General features: G+C 40.1%; 1 protein-coding gene across 3 annotated transcripts in view; it reads left to right on the plus strand.

Annotated features, from left to right (window-relative positions):
• The window catches only part of LOC123961428 (dipeptidyl aminopeptidase-like protein 6), a 238,933-nt gene that overhangs the window by 134,852 nt on the left and 82,810 nt on the right, over window positions 1–21,271 (plus strand). For all 3 annotated transcript variants that reach the window (XM_046036957.1, XM_046037031.1, XM_046036866.1), the window contains one exon: window positions 16,059–16,173. In XM_046036957.1, the coding sequence (XP_045892913.1) occupies window positions 16,059–16,173 (115 nt within the window). The remainder of the gene's footprint in view (window positions 1–16,058; window positions 16,174–21,271) is intronic.

The following is a 21,271-nucleotide window of genomic DNA, read 5'->3' on the forward strand; positions in this document are numbered from 1 at the left end:
GTTCAGCAATTGCCATTTTCTTGATTGTGGTTTTCTTAGCCTATTGCCTATTGCTACTACAATACACATTAAATTCTAGTATGCATTGTATTCGTCACCACAGTTAGCACAGACCGCAACAGCAGATTAGTTTTAAAAACTGAAAGGAAGTAATGAAACATGAAGGCGTAGCCACAGTTTACCTGTTAGATGAAGAGCTGCAGGCAACACACTTTCAACTTCTCAGCAAGATAACGAACTGAACAAAACCCTGCTGTTGGGTGGAAAGGTACTCATGCCATGTGTAGCATGTGAGGGTTGGTTAATCCAAATTACAAAAACATGTTAGCTCTTATGCCTGAAATCTAGCCATGCTGCTAGTTTTGGATTTCTGCTGAGATTTTAAAATGGACATCTCTGGCTTCACCTTAACATAATATCGCTGAATGGAATTTCCTTCATGGTGCTCACAGCATTGGAAAAAAGAATGGCATTATCCACACAACACTGTGTCAAAATGTAGTTCCTGTGAAAACACAGTGAGGACTATTACCTAGAGTAAGGAGGACACTGTTTCTTAAACTACTGTTGAGGTTTTTGTCCCGCTTACCAATAATGAGCCTGACAGTAATCACACAAATGTCCTGTAGGTCAGCTGTAATGAAGCATGAACTCTGAGTCCTTTTTCTAGTTACGTAGAAACCACAGCCTGAAATGGACACAAAATGACAAGTTTGCTGTATGTGCTTTCAGACAAGATTGGACACCCTGTGGCAGCCTGATTGATTTAGTCTCAACTCAACAGCAGCAGTGCATAAGAGATATTGTTTGTACACCCACAATGAGTCTGTTATAAAACAACTGAAGTGACCTTGTATTGCTGTTATTTGTACACTGCTAATTGTTCACTGGATCATTATGGCACTAGATGCAGTTGCTAGGCAATTGGGGATACAGGTGCAAAGCCTGTGTGGTTTTAAACAACAAACATGCAGGAATCTGCCATTTATTACATTGTTAAAGGAAGATGAACAACTAGGATACAAATGAGCAAATGAGTTTGGTGAAAAGCAGGGCACAGTTTAGACATAGTAAAAAAAGGCCTTTTGTATAACAGTATACAGTGTGTGCATTCATGCTGTGTTGAGTGCAGATGGCAGCGGTCACAGGTAAGAGTCCAGTAATGGCCTGTGATGGAAAAACCATAGAGCATTTTCCTTAATGGAGTTAATTTCAGTTACACATGCCTTACACACACATGCTTCAGCCAGCGTTAGAGCTGTATTGAATAAGGGCTTGTGTAATATGCAGCTATATGGTGAAGTGAATGTTGAGCACAAAAGCCCTAACCACCAATTATTAAATAAATAAGTGCTTACAAACCTGTTAAATTATCCAATGCCCACTCTTACATGCAAAGCACGCTCTCCCATTTTCAGCTGAATAGCATGAACAGTTGGGTTGCGGCTGTAACAACAGGTGGCCACATAGAGGGTAAGCGGTGAATTATTTTTGCGCTTTTGACAGGGTTGCCGTGGAAACGCAACAAGAGGCCACACAAACAAAGTAGATGGGATGGATGGAAACGGCCTGTGTATGCACTGCCTTACCCGGGGAATTCATCATAGATTTTGATGTATTATTCTGAATGAATGTTTTGGAGTCCTCCGGGCCTTTATTGAGAACTCGTGGTATGTATTTGAACATCCGCTGGGCAGTCACTGGGGTGCTGTAGTGCTCATAATACATGAAAGGTACCCATCAATGTCTTGCTTTTTCTATCTCACACCGGGCAACAGTGACTGCGTTTGCAAGTGAAGTAGCTGCCCCAAGCAGTTGATTTTTTTTTATTTTTTCCATTGCAGGAGGGGAGTGAAAGCAGGTGATTTTTGTTTGAATTTATTTTTTAGAAAACGAAAAGACTGCTCTCAACTATTGGACATTTTTCATTGTGAGAGCACTTCAGCCAAACATTATGCCGATAAGAGACTGGAAGTCTATTCTTTCTACATGAATGTTCATATTTTGTCGGAGAAAGCGATAAAAAAAAACAGCAGGCCAGAATACATTAGCCTGGGTAAACATCAACAGGAGCAGCAGCCTCTTTTTATTAGACCCCTGCGCCTGGAAGCAGTGGGTTGTGGGGCATTTCATTTCCAGGAAGCGAGTGCATCTGCCGGTGCATATTGTTTCCATGACGGCAATTTATTTTTCTGGAGTGGCACGACAGTGTGCGTTATGCAATGAAGGCTGATAGATAAGAACAGTAGGAAAGATACTTTTCAATTCTTAATGTTCCTGAGGGATGCAGCACACACTGGCACTGCCGCCTGGCCACAGTGAATACCAATCGCTCTGGTGTAGGCCGAGGGACATGCAATCCTCTGCAGTGAAATCTTCCTGCCTGCCGTTCTCTCTGCTTCCCTCTCTCTGGTTTTCTGTATTCTCCCCCAACTCTCCTCCTCCACAGAGGCTCAGATGATGTTCAAGTTAGTTAGCTGCTGGAAAGTTTCCATGCAAAACACTTCACAGGTGGTTTGACCTTGACGGGTAAGTTTGAGCAACAAACAAGCATCTCATAAAACTAAAGTAACTTGCAGGTGCAGAGTATTAAAGGTTAATTTTGGTATTTTTGGAACTTATTTTCCTGTGTTTTTGTCTGTGACAAACAGGCTCAGATTGTTATTATACGTGTCTGACAACATTATGGAAAGGACCCCTACAGAGCGTAAGATCTAGAGCTGAACGATTAATTGCATTTGCAATATTATCTCAATGTGATAAAACCAGATTTTCTACTCGCAAAGGCTGCGATTACACTCTGGTCACATGACACCCAAGATTAAAACAGTCTGCAGACGAAGCATCAACTTGGTTTCATTTTCGTTGGCCAACTTTTGGTTGAACTGTGGGTTTTGTATTGAGCGCTTACTGTATAACGCACTTAGTTTTTCTTGTGGTCTGTAGGTAGGCCGACCTGATGATGATATATCATTAATGCCATGACTTGACTAAAATGATCATATTATTAAAATTTGATACTACTACTCCACCATTGCTTATAATAATTCATGCAATTCATGCATCACCTAATTTCATCATAACACAGGCCTGTATCTAATATTGTGTTGGTCATGCTATACACTGATTTAATGCTTGTCCATTTTGAATAATACAGAAGGTAAAAAGTTTAAAAATGAACAGCATATTAAATCGTAAGATTGGTTTAAAAAAAAAGCAATTAGACTATTTTCCAAAATCATTCAGCCCTAGAAAGATCCTATGTAAGATCCAGAAACAGTCACTCAATCGCTCTTGTCATGATGATTTTACCTCTCTGGTCTTCCGCTGCCTCGATCAATTAGTTTGTGTTTTTGTGTGATTTTAGTCTTTTTAATCCTTTAAAACACCAAAATCGCACAACAGCACAAACAAACAAAAACAACAAAGTCACACAATAACACAAACTAACTAACCAACCGGGGCAACAGTAGACCAGCAACTTCCGCGTCCTGTGAGGTAAAATTGCAGTTTGTATCAATGGAGTCTGGTGGCTTTGAGAGTAATATAGAGACTGTTTTTGGTCATACAATACTGTCAGGCTAACCTTATGTGCTCTCTACTTTACATATCTACAAGGAATATGCAAACCCCCAGACCTCACATAGTGCGTTCATTTACCTCGGAAGTCGGAACTGGGAATGACGTCACACCCAAGTTGACAGTGTTCCAGTTAACAAATCGGAAAACCTCGCTTGGCCGGCCATTGTTTACAACGAGCCAGGTCAGCCATTGTTGCTCCAGTTGATTTAATAAATAAATAAAAAAACGCATTGTGGGATATTTACTCATACTAAATACTGTAGCAACACGTCCACAGACAGCAGTTGGACGGCACTTTGTGTACAAAACTTTACATGAGACACAAGTACACAGAAGTGCTAATAAACAATATAAACTACAGCTTTCACTAACTGTCAATACTCAAAGCAGCCATCTTGGATCACAAAGTCGGGGTAGTGCGGTTCTCCCGACTTCCCAAGTCAGAAATCCAACTTAAGGGGGCATTCCCTTTGAAATTTCCGACTTTAAACTTGTAAATTCGGACTTCCCATGTCAAATGAAATGCACCATTATATCCCCACATTCAAGAACATTCACACCTGTCCCTGAACAATGTACCATACATGAAACCCCCCACATTTCAGAACATTTGCACCTGTCCTTGAACAACTATCATTCAAATCACTCCACAAACTGTGTCTGCCTTGCGAAACAAGCTGATATTTGGGCAAGCAAACAAACAAAGCCAACAAATAAAACTGAAAATTACAAATAACACATTAACAATTAAACAAATTACACATGTATGAAACTGTGAATCATCAAATACATTATATTTCTGTAAGTATTTATCTTGTATGAGAACATTTGAGTCTCAATGTAGTGTGCCCATGCTATTTTCACTTCCATTCTCACCCAATGTTGTAATATTACAACAAAGACATAACAAGCTGAAAATCTAATTTCATACATGCATTCCATCATAACTTAGTATTTACATAAAATGGACTTTCTAACAATCACAAAAACATATATTTCAGTGATTTTACTCACTTTAATGTTGATATACCCAGTCCGATTAAACAAGAAGATGCTATTCCAGGAAAGTTTGCAGGTCATATGAGTTCATGACCTAATGGCCAGACCTATACACATTTACTATCCAATTGCAATGCTAAACAATAGGACCCATTGGCTATGTAAATGTGGTCTTTCAAAGGAAAAAAATCATTTGCAGATGTGTTTTTGGCAGAGCTTTAAGTGATGATGTAATTTTACAACCATGAGTCTTACAGGTTTAAACAAAAAGGATCTTACTCTTTAAGAAAAAGCTCTATCTCTGTAGGGCTGAGCCTGTCAGTGCCAAAAACAAGCACTTTAGTACACATACTTTGACGGGGTGCAATTGCCCACAAGGACTAGGTTACAGAGCTCTTTCACTGCTGCTGACTTCAGCTCAATACTGAACCATTTAAAAAAATATATATTGTTGCAATTAGTCACATAGACACACAAATATGGGGAAATAAGGTTGAGGTTGAAAAATACCAAAGTGACTTAGCCAAAGTTAACAGAATTAGCCAGTAATTACGTGTGTGTGTGTGTGTGTGTGTGTGTTTATTCTGTGTCAATAGGAATGAGTAAATATGTGACTTGCAGAAGGTAGTCCAGCCAAACAGAAAAAAGAAAGAGCTGACTATGACTCAGTAAAATTAACTTAACCAAATGGCCTATAGTTGTTTTTTACGCATTTTATTATTTACTGTTATAAATTTGTTTAATTTCTAAAAACTGTAGAGGCAATGCTATTGACTTCAGCTACACTGCTCATTTCAGAGTTTGTCACTGACGATCTATACAGATCCAATTTAAGTCTGAGGTGTTGCACTTGCTAGTGCCTCACAGAGTCAGCACATCACACATTTGCACACAAGGGTATGGCTTCAAATTCTCGGCTAATGATATGCTGGAACATTTCCTGATGCTACCTCTGAATAGACATCTGTAAAGCAATGGTAGCATACGACAGTCAGATAGCTGACCACATAGTTCATTTTCTACCTTAACGCTAGTCTAAGCAGTCATTTATCTTTGGCGAGCACTTGTGTTGCTGCTGAAATAAGAGCTGAAGGTAAATCTTTGATTCAGTGGATCCACAGTAACATTTGTGGATACATTTTGCTCCCTTGACAAATGTGTAGACACAAACTGCCACAGGAAAAAGTGATGAAACCAGGAGAAACTCTGGCTGTATTCTGTATTGTTCTTGTTTTCTGAAGAAGACTTATGAGTTGAGACTGACAAAATAGGAGGAAAAAAAAACATTTGCCTTTATGCATAATACATGAGAACCAAGCAAGAATACACTTTCCCCTCATGTGTGTGCCTCATCACTTGTTTGGCCATGTCATAATGCAATTTCACCAAGAAGGAGAGCTATAGCTATAGGGGACACTTACCGATACTCTAATCATTTTTGCTCTGTTTCCATAGGGATGAGGTAAAATAATACATATACAGAATAGATGTGATTAACTGCCTCTACAGAACTGTGAACTTGCATTAAAAAGGTGCACTTCGGCTATAGCTGCATCAGAAATCATATGCGAAGTGCATATATTTTTGGTTATGGGATTAACAATGAGCTCCAGGGTTTTGTTGGTTGTGGTGAATGAAAATCCAGTTTAATCACATGCAAATTATGTAGAAGTGTATCATAATGAAAACAGAGGTTTATTTCAACAGTGTTACAGCAGCTCTGTGCCATACAGTACACACTGACTCATCATCTGGCCATGGGTATTATATGGTATTTTACAGAGATGTGATTTAGTGCAAACTTTGCAGAGAGAGGTCAGCGGGCAGTGGCGCCCTCCCAGCGACTCTCTAATGGACTGGAAGAGATTCACTCGCAAATCAAACAAACCAGGTGGAAGAAGCTCAAGAACAACGTGCACACAGACACATTGGCCAGTCGGAAATTAGTTCTCTCTCCGGGTAACAAACAAGACAGCTTGTTTATGTACAGCCTTACCGCTGCACCCCGCTGTATGGTAACAACAAAATTGTCCAAATGGGTTTGGATGCAATCACACAGCTTTGATGTTCTTTGACCTGTGAAGCACAGAGCTGGAAAAGGTGCTTGATTTGGGAATCTTTTATTCAAAGACTAAAAGTCTGACTGAGGAGTGCGTAAGAGAAAATCCATCTGTACTTTAAACCACATAAACAATAGAAGAGGATGTGGATTTAAGATTAATCTGCTCATATTTTTGCAAAAATGAAGTCCGTTTGAGGAAGATGAAAGAAGCAGGGATTTCAAATCCCTCTATTTTGAGGATTAGAATCACATCTCTGCACTATAAAAATGGGCTGAAATGACACCTTTTACTGTTTCTTCTTATGGAGCAGTTTAGTACTGTGTGAAAGGGAGGTCAACGCAGTAATTAAAACTGCTATCATAAAATACATTTATATCGTTATTTAACATTAAAACAATAGGGAACCATTTATAATATATCATTACAAAAAAAGAGAGACTCATTTCTTCAACTTCAATTTAGGATTGCTGGTTGAATTGAAGCTTTGCATCAGTTTTTACTTATTTCTTCATGTGTTTTGTTGTCAGTTTTAGTTAAAATTTTTGGTTATGCTCATCCAACTTAATACAAAGCCCTTATTACTTTTTCAATACAAATCAACAGTATGTTTCTGCTCTAATCATACTGTATGTATCTACGTAATCTATCTGTTGTTGCAGTTTCTTTAGTTGATAGAAAGTTTTTCAAAACTGTTTCAAACGTTTCTGGCGACCCCTGTGTCACATCATTGAGACTCTTATCTGCTTTCTCATTTGAAGTATTTAATGATAAAAGTGTAAAAGTGTTAACTAAATGCTTATTGATGAATGTGTCCCAGCAGTAGCTTTTATCAACTTCTGTTGTTGTATGAGACAACATCAGACCTGTCGTCCTGAGAGACATCACTGTAATTATTTCACGATTTGCGTCTGCTGTTGGCGAGTGTGTACACGACCCGAGGTTACAGGTTTGATCCACTCAGTTGCCAGCTAGTTTTCTGTTAACAGCATGTGCCATCTTGTGTCTGTCAAAGTGTCTGTGAGCAAGCCGCTGAACCCTTGGCTGCTTGTCTAAATCTCTCTGGATAAGTGCACACATTAAAAGCGGACTGACTCATGACATTCAGTTGCTGTAGTCTGTTTTATTTTAGCAGAGAAATACACTTTGCTGCAGTCTGGTGTCATTCCCTCTCTGCCTCTACATGATGAGTTTCAGGCTTTCTATAGGTCCCCAGTAGCTCCTTTTCCCTACATCTCCAATAGCATTGTGCTATCGGTGCATTATGATGCATGCCTAATGACAATGTGGCAATTTGATAACACTGTTAACTGTCTGTATTGTAAAAACACAAGCATTCAACTACAGAAAATATGCAAACATGCACACGTGAAATTGCACACAGGCCCTTAGATAACAGATACCCTGCATGCTATAGCTTTAACGTATTCATTAAGAATCAGAATTAATGACCTGTACCAGCATTAATGCTGGAGCCCAAAGGCATTATGATTTCATCCCTAGGGAGAATGAATGTACCCTACACTTGCACAAGATATTTTAGTTTGTAGCTATTAAAGCAGCAATGGTAGATGGGGCCAAGCCTTTATCATCCCATAAAGCTAGCACAAATGGAGCAGTTACTCACACTATGCAGCCTTTCTCATGGCTTCTTCCTTGCTCCGTGTCCTCTCTTCTGTTGTTTTTGCCATCATATCGTTAAATTTAGATCACATTGAAAAGCTCAGTTTTATTTGTGGCTCATATTTTCACAGTACAAAAGCAATTCAAAGTTGTTAACAAAGTGACAAAACAATTAAAAAAAAAAAAAAAAAAAGCATGGATATAGACAGGCAACACGCAGATGTCTTGTATTTACTCTTAATCTTATAGGTAAAATCTCTCATGCTTTAGGTACTGAATGTTCTCAAGTGAAGGATCTCATGTAGATGGAACTCCTTTGACCCACGCAGTTTTTCATGCCGATAAACAGGAAGCATGACAGCTATATAATATGGGGCCAGAGATTTGTAGACAAAGAGCAGTATCTTAAAGTCAATTGTGTAATAAACAGGTATGCATGTGGCAATTTTTAAGAACCAGTGATAAGATTGAATATTTGGTGCTAGTTTGAAAATGGTCATCTGAGTTTCCTTCAGTTATTAAAGTGTCCCCACAGCAATAAACAAGCTGCTGTGAGTGGTGCCATAAGCGCTTTGCAGACTTTTCCTCCCTGGAATTCAACTTTCAGGCTGTTGGTAGAGGTTGTTGGGGGTGTATTCAGCACACTACTCCTTGATGGAAAAAATTAATTCCACCGTAGCTACATGTCTTTCTAAATAAAATAAATACTAAATATATACTTTGTTATATAGTTAATATATAATAAAACATCAGTCAAGGATAATGCAGTAAAGGACAATAAGGGACAGCATTTCTTTTGTGTTATGTACCATATTATGGAAAGCACTTGCCTTTTCAAAGAGACCCGGGTTCAATTCCCCACTGTGACACATCCACCAATGTGTCCCTGAGACACTTAACCCCTAGTTGCTCCAGAGACGTGCAACCTCTGAGATATAGCAATTGTAAGTCGCTTTGGATAAAAGCATCAGCTAAATGAATAAATTTTAATGTGTAATGTAATGAATAGACTAACAACTGCTCACACTCTACAGTTCACTTTTCATTTAAAAAAAACAATCATTGATACTTATTCAAAATTTTATTTTATTATTAGACAATAGAAAAAGCTGAAAGTGCTCAGTGCTGGAGAGGATGATCTAAAAATGTTTTTTTTTTCTTAGATCAACACCATCACCATAGCAGCCATCCATCGTCTCACGAATATTTTATAAAAAAAAAAAATCCCTGTGAGATTTGGAAAAACTTGACATGTAAGCTATTACTGCAACATAAAAGCCATTCAGCTCATAGAAAGACAGCCACCCACATCTTGACAAGCAAGGGTGTAAGTGCTTTCCATAATATGGAAAGTAACACAAAAGAAATGCTGTCCCCCATCCCCACTGCATAATCTTTGACTGATGTTTGATTATATATTAAATATATAACATAAAATAACCTAACAATAGCATAAAAGACCTATGGAAAGGCTGCTCCAAGATAACAGCCAGGCTTTCTCACCCAAAACAATAAGCTCATGATCTGATTTATTGCCAAGTAGGTTTTAACTTTAACACTTTTAACTTTTTAACAAAGATTTTTGCTTTGGAACTATATAAAATAAAAGCAAGTACTATAACCGGTGGTGTAGTGGTTAGCACTGTCGCCTCACAGGAAGAAGGTTGTGGGTTCAAACCCCGTCCTTTCTGTGTGGAGTTTGCATGTTCTCCCCATGTCCACGTGGGTTCTCTCCGGGTGCTCCGGCTTCCTCCCACCATCCAAAGACATGCAGGCTAGGTTAATTGATGTGAATGTGAGTGGTTGTTTGTCTGGGTGTACCCTGCCTTTCGCACTATTTTACAGTTGTGGCCTTTCCTCTGCTGCTCTGTTGTAGCTGCTGCAGTGGTCTGAGTTACTGGGACCAGAGGGCTCTGTGGGCGTGACTGTCTGTCCGCTTGTGGAGCTTCTCGACCCTGAAAACGTTTCGCACATTCTCGATTCACCTTTAACTTTCATAAAACTGCCAATAGTCAAGTTCTACAGAGTTGATTTCTCGCCTCAAAACTTCTCAAAAGTGTATTTAGTGATGAAATGGCATATAAAACTTTCTGCTATTAGCCTCTTTCTCCGTTGCTTTCCGCTTCTCATATGAATACTTCTTCATCGTGAGTAGTCTTGCAGTCATGGCAGACATTGGACGCGATACTGCCCCTAGCAGTCCATGTAGTTCATTTCAGCTAGAAATGAGCAACCAGAAATGTTCTTAATAAGAAGATTGCTTTCTCTCCCTTAAACAGCATCTTTGTAACGACGAGTCAACAATGAAATTTCACGTTGACTAATCGTTGCAGCCCTAAACCAAAAAACCTCCACCAACAGCCTGAGAGACAAATCCTAGGGAGGAAAAAGTCTGCAAAGCACTTATGACACCACACTCAGCAGCTTGTTTATTGCTGTGTGGGCACTTTGATAACTGAAGGGAACTCAGATGACCATTTAAAGAGCTAAAATGGCTCTGTGTACTGAAAACTCGTGAAAAGTGTTAATTAACTTTTGTACTTGTTTACTTAGAGAGACATTGGTACAGACAGTGTCGAGTTTTACACACTCAGGGTGGAATCAACAGTGATGATTCCTGTGCACATGACAGTTTCTGAGGACAAGAAAACAACAGGATCTTGTTTTCATTTGAGTTTGGACCTGGATCCATCTACAGTTTCCCATACTTTTTCCCCCCTCTCTTTCTGTCATGTTTCGGTCACGCTTCAGGCTCTCCTGTCAGTGTATTTTCCCGCAGCCTCTCAATGTGTTATTTATTTACCGCTCCTGCAAGCTCCGATGTCTGTCTCTTCACTGCTCGCATTGTACCGCATCTCTCTTCTGCCAGTCACTTGTAATCAACCCGTCATTACTTCAGCACATAAGGTCTAGCTAATTAGTCCAATCAGTATTATAATTACAGATTAGAGGGGAATGATCAGGAAGGTTAGGCAAGGTTTTCAGCCTGCGTCTGCACCCTTTCCCAGGCTGAATAACTAGTTACCGTTATTCCCTCCTAGCCCATGACTAAAAAAATTTCTTGGTGAAGTGTCTGTCCTTGATCCTTTTGGCTGAACTGTTTAGGATCCAATTATTAGTATGTCTCATCCCAGCAAGGTAGGGATCTTAACAAAAAGACCATATTTTAACATTTATTTTTCAAGAAATCTTCAATGACGAAATATATGGCTAGGGGGGGGAGTATTTTATTCGCCTGACAGTCACAAAATGCAAAACAATGCAGGTGCGTTTTGAAATGTTGCTTGCACATTGTTTGTGTCTTGTCTGTCAGTACTTCACAATTTATTGTTTTCACCAAAATGTTGCCATAAAAACTTTAAAAGTATGCTAATTTCACCCTCACACTCTGTCATGCTGATATCGTGCGACAGGGCTGCACCTCGATGAGAAATATTTTAATATCGTTTTAATATCGCGAGATCTCATCACATCCCTACTCTTTTGTCATGGTAACAGTGCAAGAGATTACATTACATTTAGCTGATATCCAAAGCGACCAGGAATTGTATAAATCAGAGGTCGCACGCCTCTGGAGCAACTAGAGGTAAAGTGTCTTGCTCAGGGACACATTGGTGGGCAGCAGTGGGGATCGAATGCGGGTCTTCCACACCAAAGGCATGGGTCTTATCGGCTGCGCCATTGCCGCCGCTTACAGCATGTTGGATGTTACTGTTATAGAATGTGGAGAGAAAATAAGGGAAGCAATTTCATCTGCAGAATCTTTCAGCATCCATACAGTGTGAGTGTGTATTTGTTGGCTGGTTCTACAGTAGTAGTCCACTAAACTTTACCAAGTCGCTTTAGCAAGAGACCTGCTTTAGTTTAGTTGCCCTACAGTCTGCATTTCCCAATATGAGTGCACACACCACACACCCACACACAGAAAAGACTGTTAAATTTAAGATGCTGTAATGGAATCATGCCCAGCTATAGATTGCCTTGTCTACAGTGCAGAGACATCTGCATAGAGCACTTAATAAACCGTCATTGCTCAGCATTGCATGAGGATGTCTGTCTTCTCTTTTATTGTGCTTTACACAGATTGAGCACCCTGTCATGCTCGCTTTACATCCCATTGTTGAGAGTAAGTAGTTTCTGTCTACAGAGCTGGTTTTCTCCAGTTTTGTAACCATTTTCCATACTGTATATCCCACGCAGTCACATACTGTATTAGACACAACAATCAGCAGTGGGCTTTATGCCACTCATAAAACCAGTAGGATTTTCAGTTCTGCAGAAGAAAATAAGAGAGATGGCTCTGCACAGAATTAGAGAAAATAAATCCCATCACCCACAGCATTGGGTTTTTAACAGTTGATCTCTGAAATGATCCCCGCTCAAGAGAAACAACTGAGTGGGCATGTTTGTTGTTTATGTTTATAGATCTCTTCATTTTGCAATAATCTGCCCCGATCACAGTTGTCATATGAGAGACTTATTGTTGAGTCTTAATGAGCTAGAGCTTAAAGCGTCTTTTGTTGTCACTCACCCTTGTCCTGTTGTTCTATTTTCCAAGAGTTGATTCTCTGAATCAGCTCAGCTCAAGTTCTCTGATAAGTTTATTGGTTTCGAGTCAGTATCGGTCTACATACATGGTAGCCGTACTAGTTGTTTAGGTAACACTTTCTATGAAGGCCATCGCTATAATGACTTATGCATATATTTATAACACGATATAATGCTTCCATAAAACAGTTGTTATAATCACTTACAAACATGCATTAGGTGCTATAGCAAAGTTCATAAGTCATTATGATCTTTTGATTTAATGTTTTATAACTAATAGTAATACCAGTTTATATCACTGTGCGCCAAGAATCTCTGACCATGTTCCATAGTACATTATAATAATCGACCCTGCCTCATTATAAATACACTTTAGTTACAATTTAGAATTAGTGATATAAACTGGAATAATAGCTTATAGTAATGTTTAATGTTATATAGCATGTCACATAACAAATGTTAGGGAAAAACCTTGTTTATGTTATGTGTAGTTATGAGACATCACGAAGATGATATAACATAATTCATTTTATAACTTTATTTTTACAAGTAGTACTTTGAACAAAAGTACAGTTTTTGATTAAGTCAGCTGATTGCTGTGTTTTTTGGTGGATTTGTGGCCTTGCAAACATGCATGTTGCCCACAGGGGATTTCTAGAGCGCCCTCTGGTGGACAAACTATGTAACGACAACACTCATGAGCTGATTGAAGGATCCGTCTTCCGTCCCTTTTTGAATTGTCCTTTATCGGCTGAATTGAACACTGATACCGATTTATTTGCAATAAGCCCATATCAGGCTCTAGTAGAGTAGCAAGATTGAGTTTGGAGAAAACTGATGGAAAGAAGTCAACTACAACTCCCAAGAAGCATTTTTATTAAGAAACATCCAGACATTGAGGGTAATCGTTAGTGCTGTTCCCTGTTTACAGTTTTGTAAAATAACAGACATCACATTTAGTTGGTTGGTTTGGTTGGTTTTTTTCGCAGTTACAACGTATTCTGAATTTGCTACGGCTCTGATTTTCACCTCTAACTGGCTATTTGTGTGGAGAAGCAGAGGCTGATGGGTATACTATTTAGAGACCTATCAAACTGATATATTAATCAAATTGTCTCTGAAACAGTCAAAAGTTAAAATAATTAAAACTGATTAGCATAACATAACAGTCATGTGTCATCAAATTATCCTGGAAAATGCTGTGATTTCTGTGTTGAAGAACTGACGATAACATGCAAAAATTGAAACTTCTAGCACCTGCGGCTCTTCCTCATTCACAACTGTATCATGTTTACCCTCTTCAGTGTTTGTCATGCGCTTACTGAATCCCTCTTACTGGGAGCAAATAACATCGTCATCTGCACTCCTTACCTCATAAACTGAGTAGACACATTGACGTCGTCTCTGCCCAAGGTGTTGTGCCGTGTGGCTTTCACTGCTCTGCAATATTGCCACGCAGCTAACCGGTTCTTGTTTTAATAAATGTGGGTAATGGGCAGTCTGGTAAATAGCCCCGGTTGCTTTTATCTGCAGGCTAATGACGTCTTGGGCTCCTTTCAATTAAGTTGGGAATGAGGTCACTAAAGGGTTTGCTTCATGGCTCAGCCATTCAGAATCATTAAAGCCTTAGCATGTATTCATTAACGCCCCAGCCACAGGTCCCCGAAGCACATGCTCTGCTTTGCTCTTTTTATCCTCTATAAACTAATTAAGAACTTGTTAATCCTCCACTAACAGTTTGGGCTTTGGATCCTTTCTGCAGAGTCCCTCATGGTTGTGGTTTTGGCGCTGGTTTATCCTTGTGCTAGCCAGACCAGTCAAAGCTGAGGTAGAAACTTTAAGGGATGCTTTGTTTTAAAAGTCATATATTGAGCCATTGGGCATTTGTTTCTCTCTGTGTGCTTTATTTGTTAAAGTCCCTTGATTACATCACCATCATGCTTCAGCTGACAATTATAGGTCTAACAAGATATAAAAGGCGTGTACATACCCCAAATTTAGCATCTGTGCAGTGATTGCATGTATGTGAGTAGATTTGATATTTTACTGATTACTTTTAAGTGTAAAGTAATCAATGGCAGGACTGAAAATGCATGTTAGCTGGATGTGTGAACTGACAACCTTTTTAGGTCAGAGGCTAAAAACAAAAGTAGACCGCTCAAGCTAGAAAGCTTGACTTGCTTTTTCTCTGACGTGTTTTATATTTTCAGGCTGCATTCTTACTTTTGCATCATTTTATTAATACTTTACATCTGATTGATTTGAATCGAATTTCACATTTTATTCTAGTAACTTGAAAACTGCTATACATAAATTAATACATTTCCATTATTATTATCATGACAACAAGACAGGCTACAGTTATTTAACTTTAGATGAAGCAAGATGCAAAACTTTACATACAGAGTCATCTATAGCTACTGTCTTGAATTGTTACTGTAATATATTTTGAAAATGTTGTGCAAATTAAATTTTCTCGCTGAACCTAGCCACCTGCTGCACATCACAATGCCTCAAATGCTTTTCCCCTGCACATTATTTGATTTGGTCACGAACAAGAAGCTTTCCCCCTATTGGCCTTATTTTATATCCTGCAGCGATACTTTGTCAAGTGCCATATTCATTCTTTAAAATTCAATTTTCACTTACAACAATATTAAACTACAATAAGTTCATTCGTTTCTGGATTTGTCGGTCGGACCAAAAAGATAATCGCTTCAAGGTTGCTCATAACTCTGACTCAGTTTTTTTTTCCAAACCCAAAGCGTCACTCTGCTGTTGCCAAGCTGTTGTCAACCATGCAATTCGCCAATGTGTCGTGGGCTCCATTTTTATCTGTCACATTCGTTTGCGGGTGAGAGCCGCTGATGCTCGCCTCATTAGGAATTCTCCCCCTCCTCCTCCTGCTGCTGCTGCTGCTGCTGCTGCTGCTACTGCTGCTGCTGCTGTTGGCATGTCTCCTTGAGAACCGAGAGGCTGCGACTCACGTTCGTCCTTGACTGGCACCCACATCGTTCCTTTTCACGAGTTTACCGTTTATACCACTTTTTGATTATTTTTCTGTCCCCCACTTTAGTGTCTTTAGATATTTCTCGTATCTCCTGTTTTTTTCTCACGTCCTACATATTGTTCTTTTCCATTTATCCTAATCCTTCCTTCGTGAATCACACTCTGATACGCTCCCACGGTAGTCTTTTCACTGTTTCTGACCATGTCTTCTCTCCTCCCCTCTGTCTCTCTCTGCAGGAGCTGGTGGGCAGTAACCCTCCGCAGAGGAACTGGAAGGGAATAGCGATCGCCCTTCTTGTCATTCTGGTCATCTGCTCGCTGATTGTCACCTCTGTCATCCTGTTGACACCAGGTACACGGCACAGGACGGTGGTGGTGGTGGTGGTGGAGGGTCACGACACTCTACACACATTGCTCTGTTTACATGGCTATTATTATGCACAGACATGCCCATTAGGTTTCACAATCAATCTCACCACGACCAATACAAAGACTAATGCATGTGTGTCTGTATCTCTGTCCTCTGTCCACAGTCTCATGAAACATTTGCTTTGTCACCCACTGTAATGTCAGTTAACTTCCACACTCTTTTTTGCTGTAATGGTCACATTTAGTGAAGGTCAGTAAACCTCATTGAAGTCAGCTTGTGCAACATTGCTTTCTTCATAAACGTAGTCCCCATCTGTCTCCTTCACTTAGTCCCTTTTTTCCCTACAGACACACAACACACACACATATTGGACTTCTACAGTTTCCTTAGTTATTTTAAGGCATCGGAGTTTCATTTCAGAGTGACCTTCAGGTTTTCTGTTCACAGATTTACATGAAAGTTTAATCAATAGGCCATCTGTTTATATTCAGGCTCATAAAGCTCCTTGATATGGTTTTATTCGCTGCCAGAGCAGAATCACTCAATACAACTGCCAATGTGTTTGCACTATAATGTGGTTACAAAGACGGTAATCACTGTGCCCTTGTTTATGATTTTCCGTCGCAGACAATTGCAGGTAATGTTTCCTAGGACATCAGGGTCGTGGTGACAAAGCAGAGCAATTATGAAAATATATTCAGTGTGTTTTTTGTACATAATCCTTAGAGATCTTGACAGGTGTCAGAGCAAAAATATCGCCGGTGTAGACCTTAGCACAGTGGCAGGTGTCAAAGCAGCAAGGCCTAAAATGCCTCGTCACCTCCTGGCTGTGGCCTGTTCCTGTCCCGAGGACTCTGTGAACCAGAACTTGCCACTTCCAAAAAAGGCGGGGCCAACGGGAGTCAGGCAGAAAGTGGAGCCCGGGCAGGTGGTGTCTGCAGCTTGTCCCTCGTCCTAATCCGTCCCCTCCCTGCGTCGACTCAGTGTGCTCAAGCTGAACTGCTGTTCCGCTCCAAGTCGCGGGTTCTTGCAGCAACTGTGAGGCCCCCAGCTGACTGCGCATTAAAGGGGCTGTTTGTAGAGGATATTTAGTATTTTAGGGGCTTTGGGGCATTAAAATATGTTCTGGCCTGAGTTGGTGTGGATTAATTGGCTATCCTGACCAACTGAGATGAGCTTCAGGATAATGCAGCTCCATAAATAACTCCTCAAGGGCAGTGGTTTGTTAGTGCAAAGACAGTTTACTCCTTCTTGGGGTTATCATATTTGCGATAAAACTGTTAATTGAATCCCTTGATTCTACAGAGTCAAATAGTTTTGCACTTACCAAGTTAAAGGTTTACCTAAAATGTTCTTGTGCTGTTGTGTATATTTAATCTGGGATGTTCAGCACACAAGATAATTAATTAATTTACTTGACTTTTAAGACTTGAAGTTTGGTAATTATTGGAAATTACCATTTGGTATTTAAGATTTGCATGAACCAGGACACTCCCGTCCGCATACTTTTGTGTACTGTCAGTCTGGGGTTGTTTTCCTGTTTTGAGCTATGGTGCTTCAGCGTATTTCAAAGTTTGTGCCTATGGTTTGGAGAAGGCCCTTTTCTGTCAGATGCAAAAATAAAATTTCCCTGTTTTGATGTGGAAGAAGTTGACTGGCTCTGCACAGAGACCTGACCTCAACCTCATCCAACACCTTTGGGAGGAATTTAATTTAATTTATATATTTATATATATAGTATAGCCAGTTCATAACGGATGTTATCTCATTGCACTTTTCATATAGAGCAGCTCTAGACTGTATAAACTGGAATGGCGACTTTGAGCCAGACCATTGCCCAACATCAGTGGGCTCGGCAGAGTGGAGGCTGTTAGTAGTGTATAAATAGTAGAGTTTAAATGCTCGTGGTTTTGAAATTAGATGATCAAAAATCACTTGAGTGTAATTTTTGAGGAGCCATGAAGTGTATTTGGATCGTCTTCCATTTTTCAGCTGCACCACTTTTTGCACAATCCACATCTCAGTTGTGAATGGTAGTGATTAAAATAATTGAAGTCATAAATAGATATTGTATTTTATTTAAGTGTTCTTAACAACTGAACAAATGCCCCTAGTTTTTGTACACTGTGTACATATATGTGGAGCTTCAGTAAACTTTTTTTCCTATTTAGAATGCTGTGGTTTGCCTAAACCGGGTATTCAAATTACAAATAACCACTGAAAATTGTATGTATTGTGTTGTATTGTATTGTATTTCACACACTACTGATGATGATCTCCGAAGATGCAGGCTGTGGCTGTGATATTCTATTCTCTGTGGAAATGTGGACTATTCAGGCTCCTGTCTGGAAAAACTGCTATCTCTGCCTCTTAAGATGAATTCCTCCCTGTATGATTGTAAAGAAAATAGTGAGTAGGGCAAGGAGGCCTTTATTCTCAGGAAGTGATATCATAAGTACATGATTATGTATTACTTTATCAAAACTTCTACAGGAAATCGGTCAAACTGGATTTACACAAAAAAAAAACTCTTATCAAGGTAGTTGTGTCTGTGATTTAGTCCTAAAGACATAACTGTATCTGAATCGGCTTTATTGCCAGACATGTGTACACATACAAGGAATTTGACTTAGGATTGTACATTGCTCACGATATGCTTACTTCAATCAGACACAGGCTACAGTATAGAGAACACACATATATATATATACACACTATAAACAAAAACAATATAGAAAGATTGAGACAATAGTGCAATGAGCAGAGTGCAAAGGATGCAGAAGTATTTTTTTTCTGCAGTCCATTGTAGTCTGCTCCTGTCCTTTTTGGTGGCAGATCCAAACCAGACAGTGATGGACGTGCCGAGGACAGACTGGTGATGGCTGTATAGAAGTGGATCAGCAGCTTCATAGGGCCCGTGTCCACCAAAGTGTTTTTTGCCAGCTGAAAACGCCAGCTGCTCTTCTGAAAACGCCCAGCAGGGAGCTCAGCGTTTTTTCTGACTGCTTTGGTTGCTATGATACATTTGTTGCAAGTGGTTCTGCCTAATTTTACTGGATTTAAAAATGTCAACACAGAGTAGAGTACTTGCTCTGGCCCTTGCTCTGTATGAAAAGAAGGCTGAAGCAGGTAGAGAGACAGGACGGACTCGCCGTATGTGGGTTCATGATTTTGTGGGCGAGGAAACATCTCGGAGAGTACCAACAGGACGAAGCCCGGTTCCAGGATAGTAACCGTTGCTAAGGTGTGTCATTTGTCCCGCCCCTCCTCTACTGTGATTGGACAGCTGGGTAAAAAGTGACAGTGACGAGCGCAGCATTTTTGAACATTTTTCAACTCTCGGCAAGTGGAAAAAAAAACGCTCAGCGGCCAGCGCGGAAAAAATGCTCAGCACCTCGTCATGTAAAAACATGGCACTCCCATTGCAATGAATTGAAAAAAGATTTGGTGAACACGGACCCTTAGGCAGGTTGAGCTTCCTCAGCTGGCGCAGGAAGTAGGCTACATCCTCTGCTGGACCTTCATGATGATGGTGTCAGAGTTGGGCTCTCACTATAGGTCCTGGGATATAGTGGATTCTACAGCAGACACAGGGCTGTTTAAAATGGTTATATGGGGGGCAGAGTGGGGGTCTCCTCTTGAAGTCCACAATCATCTCCACAGTTTTGAGTGTGTCTAGGTTGTTCTGGCCACACCAGATAGCCAGCTGATCAACCCCCAGTCTGTAGGCCGACTCATCACCGTCCCGGATGAGGCCAATAACCGTTGTGTTATGACAGATGGGTCTCCTAAGGTGCAGTCCTTGGTGTAGAGGGACAATAGTAGGGGGGAGAGCGCACACCCCTGGGGGGCGCCAGTGCTAATTATTAAGTAAAATAAATCGGCTATTCTGTTTTGAAAGAAAACATACTTGTTTTAGATCTTGAAACATAGGTAACAGTGAAAAAATATTTTAAATAAGCAGATTATTTTTTTCCACTGCTTTTAGGAAAAATAAGACATTAAGGGCTCAATTACAGACAAAGAACTTGATAGGATTGATTGATTTTTCCCATAAGGGCCCAGGAGAGCAAGGTACATCACTAACATTTTGTAACACTGTTAAAGTGCTTTAGGGAGGATTTTACTATTAAAATACTAAATCCGGCAGTCATTTAGAAGAACCTATTTTGCTGTAATTACACATCAAGGAGAAACATTTGGGGAATGTAGGCACCTCACCCTGAGCGGCAAACTGTAGCAGTGCAGCTCATATGAGGAGTTATGAGGTAGCATGTTGTTTCCACTCAGTTAGGAGGGTGTGTTGATGGATGCTCCCCTGCCAGACAGACCAGCCAGTCTCTAACTGCTCCTGACAACCACTTTGTTCTCACACACATGCACACACTCACACACACACACACGTAGAACTTCGGTCTCCTTCCCTGACAACCTGTGTCTGCTGTAACTGATAGCTCCATATTGCTAAGAGGTTGCTCTGTTCTCTACATCAATACAACTAGGTCAGATGTTCACAATTGGCATCTGGGTATTTGTCAGTCAGCCTGACATCCCTCAGTCTGACAGAGTGACAGCTAACTGAAACAGTGGGTGGATCACATTCATACGTTCATTTGGTGCAGCTGAATACAAGCAGTCACAGAAATGATTGCACGAAGCTAACGCATTAAGTTAGATCACTCTCACGACCGACCAGAAAATCTGTTGTACATCTATCGTCTAGTATATTTACTTACTCACTGCTATCCCCTTTTTGATTCTTAGCCTTGTGTACAGTAGACGTCTGGCTTTTTAGCCGCAAAATGCTCCACTGTTTTCACCACCTATTCACTTGCTTTGTCTGTGTGCTGTGTGGTGCTGAGCAGGTAGTGTACAGTCAGTTTTTTAAGCTTTATTGCTGAAAGATCTGCCTGCTGTGGATGAAAACAAAGCCATGGGAACGGTGAGAATTAACCAAAACAGTAGTACAGTCCGGAATAAAAACAATGAGCTCTCGCTCTCAGGACAGAAATTTAAGTTCAAAGGTAATTTGTTAGGCTTTTCTCTCATCTAATTTTAGAATGAAACCTCAATTTGATTA

This window comes from Micropterus dolomieu, linkage group LG01, assembly GCF_021292245.1.
Source record: "Micropterus dolomieu isolate WLL.071019.BEF.003 ecotype Adirondacks linkage group LG01, ASM2129224v1, whole genome shotgun sequence".
NCBI classification, from domain to species: Eukaryota; Metazoa; Chordata; class Actinopteri; order Centrarchiformes; family Centrarchidae; genus Micropterus; species Micropterus dolomieu.